We start from the raw sequence: 6606 nt of genomic DNA, 5'->3' as shown, positions 1-6606 counted from the left end.
CGGTATCCGAAGAGCCACGAGGCAGCTGGAGCTGCTGGGCCCTCCTGCCTTCCAGGTCTCTGAAGGGCTCACTCCTCCGCCCTCTGTTTTCTCCCGCTTCTCCCTCCCCCAGTCCGCCCGGCCACAGGCAGGCGCCAAGAGAGAGGGAGCGAGAGAGCGGGGAGCGAGAGAGCGAGGAGCGAGCGGCAGCCCTCGCCAGCCCGGCCCGCCTACATCATGCCGGACGAGGTGACGGAGCCCGGTAGCGCCACGCCGGCCCGTGTCTCATCTTTTTTCATCGAGAACTTGCTAGGGGGAGAGGGCAAAGAGGAGAGCCGAGGGGAGGAGGAGGACGAGGACGAAGACGAGGAAGAAGAAGAAGAGGAGGAGGGGGAGGAAGACCAGGAGGAGGGGCGGAGGAGGCTGAGGCATCTGCGGCCGGGCGCCGAGACCCGGGAGGGTCGTGAGCGTTGCGTACTGGGAATTGGAGCAGGAGCCGGAACCCGACCCGGCCACTGCCTCCTGCCACCACCCCCTGCCTGCTGCCCGGGCCCGGCGTATGGCTTCGGTGCTCATGGCTACGCGCTTGCAGAGAGCCCGGCTCAGTGGTACCGACGCACCCATGCCAGCTACATCGGTTGTCACAGTCCAGACCGTAAGTCCTAGGTCCCCTGCAGCAGGGCTTGGGGGCGGCGTAGGGTTGGCGGCTATTTCCTCCGCCGAGACCACTATCAAGGCCTCTCAGTCGACAATGCTAGGGAAGGGGATAAACTGGGGTTTGGAAGGTATGGAAAAGGAAAAACGAGGGACAAAGTGATTCTCGGGCCCAAGTTGTGCAGGTTGCTCTCGTCCTCAGGGAGTAAAACTCCAAATGATCCGGCCGGTCCAGACCCGACCAAAAACTCAGTGGTCGTTTGGGTTCCTGACAGTTCCAGCTTTCTTGCCTGATTGCTGGGGCACGTCCCACCAGACCCTTGGAGACCCATCTATTGCTTTGCTGAGCTTCCTGAGCAGAAACAGTAAAGAGAGAAAGGAAAGTGAGAAAGACAAGGGGAAGAAAGAAATGACAAAGAAAACATGGAGATGCTGACGAAGGAAAGAGAAGGAGAATAGAGAAAAGAGTGAGAAGGGAGAAGACAAAGCAGAAAAAGAGAAAACACAAAGATCGGGGAAAATAGGAGAGAGTGGGAGGTAAAGGAAAGGGTGGGGGAAGGGAAGACGAGGAGAGTGGAAACTAGGAGAAGATGGAGTTAATCGTCCGAAGTTCAGACGACCTGAAGGAGAGAAGAGAAAACGGAATTTGGTGCCCAGACATCGGCCCAGTCTTGAACTTTGTATCTCTTCTCTGCTAGCTCTCCCTATCCCCTCCCTCAACCCTTCTATTTCTCTCTTTGTTCTTTCCAGTGGGAGCCAGTGTCGAGTATAGGTGTCCTCATTCTGAAACTCCACCTGGCTCCTTCTCAAGAGAACTGCCTGGAATTCCCCAACAGCCAGTGGGGGTTTTGGTACCCTTCCCTGGGAAGCTACTGAAAAGGAAATAGGAGAACCTGGCCTGGGAGAGTCGACCCTGAACTTCGAAGCTAGTACCCGAGTGCTTTTCCCCAGTCTTGGGTAAAACCTTGCCCTTTGCAAAGAAGCTGTTATCATTAGAAGAATGAGAAACCTTACTATTTACCTTAGACATAGACCCCTTTTTCTTCCGGTGATTTTGAAACCTGTAGTTCTCTTCCATTCTTTAGAAATCGTCGTATTTCCTATGGATCCAACCTGAATATTTAGAGCCATAGGTTTCTGGGGTTGAAAAGACCCTAAAACAGAATGCTAGATGGCAAAGAAAGAAGGGACAGTAGAACATGAAATGTTGGAGCTGGAAGGAATTTTAGAACAAAGAAAGTGGGGAATCTGAACTGGAAGGATTCTTAGATAATAGATCTGAGAATTTAGAGTTGGAAGAGACTTTTGAGACAGTTAAGTACTTCTCCCTTGTTTTCCAGTGTGGGAATTGAGACATAGAGATGATGACTTTCCCAAGGTAACTCAGGGTTAGTGCCTGGCCCATTCTGCATCAGAACCCAGCTAGAATCCTGACTCCCAAGTTGGTGTCCTTTCTACCACGCCCAACTGATTGTTCGAATCTTCACTGAAGATATTTCTTGGGTGTGATTTATTTTGAAGCCTGGTGAAACTCTCCACCTGTAGGTGTATTCTAGATATATACACTGGACAGTGAGAGTTATTCCACTCTCACCAGTGAAGAGGAATTATTCCTTTCTTCTCAAGTGACCCTTCCAAAAGGAATGAAGCCTTGGTAAAGAGATGCTTTCTGTGGACTGTTTAAGGCTTATTCAAAACTGCTATAGTAGAGCTAGCTCAGTGTGGTCGTGGTGGAAGTACTGCATTTTGCATAAGAAGTGGTAGGTTCCATTTGAGCTCTGCCTCTTATCACCTGTGTGACCTTGAGCAATTCACCTTCACTCTCTGGGCCTTAGTTTACTCATTTGTAATATTAGGCAGTTGGCCCCTTTAAGATTTCTTCAAGATCTATCTTAATTTTATTATTTTATGTTGGTATTTCCTCAAATAGAATTAGGAAGCTTTCTGTTATTGAAAAATAACTACCACTTTCCCCCCACTCTACCTTGCACTCCAGCTCAGGGTGAGGTGGGGCCTTCCAGTTGAAAGAAGATCTCCTTGGAGATGTTTCTGGCTGTGTATGTTGAGCTTTAGAATCCAGATTCCTTCCATTCATGGTGGGATGGAAGCAGGGTCAGCCTATTTGATACACTCTCACAGCTTACATTGACAATTTCCTTCTTCCTCTGAAGACTTACAGCAACATTCTCTTTGCTAGCTGAGCCCCTACAAACACCTATCTAGTGTGAGCCCCTTGGCCGAATGAGGGGACAAAGAACTCAAGACACCAGTACTCCTATTCTGAAGACCCAGAATAGTAACTTGAATGTTTATAGATAGGGTTAATACAATAACCCCTGTAAGGTCAGTTATGAGGTTATCCGGGTTTCAAAACTGAGGATAGGAAGTCACAGAGAAAAGTGAAATGCCTTGGTATAATCAGGATTGATCAAAACCTAAACTCCACCTGAGAGCTTTCTTCCCACTAGAAAGAATCTTCTCCTGCTGCTTATTCTGATTCCCACCTGAAGCAAGGATCCTGGTTAAAATCTCTTGCAGAGACCTAGGTCCTCTGCATACTGTGTATACAGCCTATGCCCCAGTCCCTCCCCTCCCCTCCACCCATTAGCAGGACTTTGTCTCCCCAGCGACTCCCACAGAGTTTCTTCTATTCCTTTCAGACCCGGAGCGCTGATTTATCCACACTCTCCCAGAGTAGTAATTAATGCTAAGCCTAATGTACAAATCAATGGAGGAGGAGTATTTAAATCTAAGACAGTGGTATTAATTGAGAGCCAACTCTAGAAGGGAAGGTGGAGAGGGGTGGAGGCCTAAGGTGGGATGTTGGGGGCCCGGTGCCCTATGAACGCTTTTGGATTTTCCTGGTCCTGGTGTTTTTTTTTTTTACTTGACTCTCTTAGGGTGCATGTGTTTCTGTGTATCTGAGTGTATTTCTTCTTACCCTTGTGTATATTTCAGAGCTCTTGAGTATTCTGTTTAGCTTATTGTAATTAAGAAAATTTTTTTGCTTAAAATGGTGCGTGCAGGTGCATATTGTATGAATGTGGGTCCTACGAGCAAGTGATTTCCCGAGAGGGAAATTCCTTGTACGAGGGTTTTCTAGATGCTCGTGTATTATTTGAATGTTAGTTTCTGTGTGTGCAATGTTGATATGTCCAACGTATTATGATGTATTTGTGTATGTATGTGGACGTTATTTAAAATGTTTGAGAAATTCTGTGAAAACGGGCAGTATTTCTTTATGTCACTGTGTAACTGACGGTCCATTTTTCGCAAGACAGACAGTTTATGTGAACAGCGGCACATAAGTGTTTTAATATGTGCCATACATGTTATTACATGATCTCAAAGGTATTCGTGTATCACCGTTTTATATATATGCGCATATGTATATGCATATATATATATATAGATGCGTATTTGAATATTCGAGATATTGCTTTTCTGTAGATACGGCTTTATCCTGTGTTTGAATATGAATAAAGAGGGTTTTTTTTTACGTGCATGAATGGGGGTGGGGGGAAGTAAAGAGCGCGTGAGACAAAGAAAATCAGAACTCTGGCGTTTGCGTATTGTCCCCGTGTGTTTCAATGTGTGTGTGTGGGGGGGGGCGGAATTGAAAGTGTGTTTCTGCATGTGTCTTCGTGAATTCTTGTGTCTTCAATTTCCCACTGGCAGCACGGCTAGCAGAATAATAGATGAGTAGGATAAGGCTGGTTCAATGTTGGGAGAAACAACTTTGTCTTTCTTTGCTCCCTCAGCCAGTGACCGGGACTCCCCAGAGGTCGGCGAGGAGGCTGGCAGATCTGAAAGCGGCTGCAGGCGGCGGTCAGGCGCCCCTGGGTCTGCGGAGCGCCTGGATCGCGAGCCGGATGAATCGGCCTGCAGCAGCAGCAGCGGCGGCGGCGGTGGCGGCGGCAGCGGACGTGGAGAGGAGGACAGGCCTGAACCGGACTCTGCCGAACCTCGGGCTGCTGGCCGCAAGAAGAAAACGCGCACTGTGTTCAGCCGCAGCCAGGTGTTCCAGCTGGAATCCACGTTCGACGTGAAGCGTTACCTGAGCAGTGCCGAGCGTGCAGGCTTGGCAGCCTCCCTGCAGCTCACCGAGACCCAGGTGAAGATCTGGTTCCAGAACCGCAGGAACAAGTGGAAGCGGCAGCTGGCTGCAGACCTGGAGGCCGCGAGTTTGTCACCGTCTGCCCAAAGGCTGGTCCGTGTGCCCATCCTCTACCACGAGAACTCACCAGCCACAGGAGGAGGCCTGGCCTTCCCGTTGTCGCCCGCGTCAGCGCCTCCCCCACCGCCCCTCGTGGGCTTCCCCGGAGCTCTTGGTTATCCTTTGGCCGCTTTCCCGACTGCCGCAGCTGCCTCTCTTCCCTTCCTGCGGCCCTCGCAGATGCCGGGCTTGGTCTGAGACATCCTCTCTCCTCTTCGCCCCCCTCCACCCCAGGCTTCCGGGCTTGCTTCCCTCCACCCTCCTCCCACACACACTCCCGTCTCATACTCTCCTATGCTAGCTCCTTGGCCCTATGGGAACTGTTTTTAAACGCTTTGAAAATTGTTTCAAGTGCAATAAATAGATCGAGAAAAATTGGGGGCGGAATCAGGGGGGCCAGGATGGGCACAGCAGCCCCTTGGAGGATGAAATAACACTGCTGCCGCCTGCCATCAGACGGGTTCTGCCCTCCCGCCCAGATACAGTGCCCAATCTGTGGGACTCCTTAATAATACCACTCCCAGACCCTTAGCCCAACCCAAGAGAGCCAAACCCACCAACCCTCTCCACCCTCAAGCAGCAGGTCGGGAATGTAAAGAGGACACACAAGCAACACACAGAATCAGGGGCCTAGAGGAACTAGAGACGCACAATTCACAGACACCCAACGTTGAAGACAAAATCGAAACATAACACATCGAAAACACAAACACACCACACACAGCACAATACATACGTGGATGCAACACAACGCACAATCATCACACAACAGGAAAATACTAAGCAACCCGAAATACTACCCTATGTGAAATCTCACACAAATTACACAAATGGAAGGAACACACAAACGTGTTTACACCTACAGAACACAAGAAATACACACAAGTGTCCAGAAATAAATGCACACAGTACACGTAGACACATTTACAAAAAACAGCAACCTATAGTGCATATAACACACGAACACGCAAAAATCTAACATGCTTCCACACACACCTACAAACACACCACCATATACTATACAAAAGTGCATAGAAATATAAACAGTCTACACACAAATGCCCAACACACATAAACACAACCTGGAAAACCTCAGAAAAATACACAGCACAAATACACGCGCACGTAAGCTCTCATACACAGACACTCTCAGTGTGTCCCCAGAAGTTCTTCCACATGAACACTCTTGCTTGTGTTGTCCCCGGCAGGACTGTCTGGCCACCCTTAGCCCTACATTCCGGCTGCTCGGGTTTGGCCGGTACCTGATTGTTCCTACTGGTTCCCTACTTTCTTCCCTTCTACCCACACAGTGGCCTTGAAGTCCCGGGTCCCCTCGCGGGGAAGAAAAGAGCCGGCACTCGGGAAAAGGCAGACTCAGGCTCACAGCTGCGCTGATAATTAATAAAGCCCGGACTTGGAAGCCGGAGGCAGCAGCTGCCTCGATTTACAACATGGTTCTTCCAATGGTCCTGACTATTAACGCACGAAATAAAAAGGTCCTTGTCTGCAGGGGCTGACTATCCTGTCCAAGAATAAGGATACTTGCTCAGTCCGGGCCCCTAAAGCCCCGCGCATTGTACATCGGGTTTTCCCGGAGTTCCAGACAGCTCTCTGAGGCCTGGGATCTAGCATACGTGAGGCCTTCCTGCCAGGACAGCCTAGGGCTCTGTTTCCAGACAGTGGAGCTACGGCTGGGGGTGATGGGGGAGGGGAGGAGGGGAACATGTCCGGGGCTCAGGATTTGTGACTGGAGCAGA

The 6606-nt window shown here is 49.8% G+C and overlaps 1 protein-coding gene across 1 annotated transcript; it reads left to right on the top strand.

Annotated features, from left to right (window-relative positions):
* The first annotated feature begins 216 nt into the window (after window positions 1-216).
* Window positions 217-5047, top strand: LOC118852621 (homeobox protein HMX1-like). Its single transcript, XM_036762282.1, has 2 exons — window positions 217-634; window positions 4395-5047. Exons 1-2 carry the CDS (start codon window positions 217-219, stop codon window positions 5045-5047), a joined length of 1071 nt encoding a protein of 356 aa, XP_036618177.1.
* Window positions 5048-6606: the final 1559 nt, after the last annotated feature.

The sequence above is a fragment of the Trichosurus vulpecula genome, chromosome 6, assembly GCF_011100635.1.
Source record: "Trichosurus vulpecula isolate mTriVul1 chromosome 6, mTriVul1.pri, whole genome shotgun sequence".
Classification (NCBI taxonomy): domain Eukaryota; kingdom Metazoa; phylum Chordata; class Mammalia; order Diprotodontia; family Phalangeridae; genus Trichosurus; species Trichosurus vulpecula.
The sequence above is the reverse complement of the archived record's forward strand: the minus strand, read 5'-3'. Positions and strand labels throughout refer to the sequence as shown.

Excerpts from the sequence above, each read along its gene's own strand:
- LOC118852621 (XM_036762282.1), top strand. The coding sequence starts at position 217 with ATGCCGGACGAGGTGACGGAGCCCGGTAGCGCCACGCCGGCCCGTGTC. Across the intron at positions 635-4,394 it reads CGGTTGTCACAGTCCAGACC|CCAGTGACCGGGACTCCCCA; the intron begins GTAAGTCCTAGG and ends TTGCTCCCTCAG.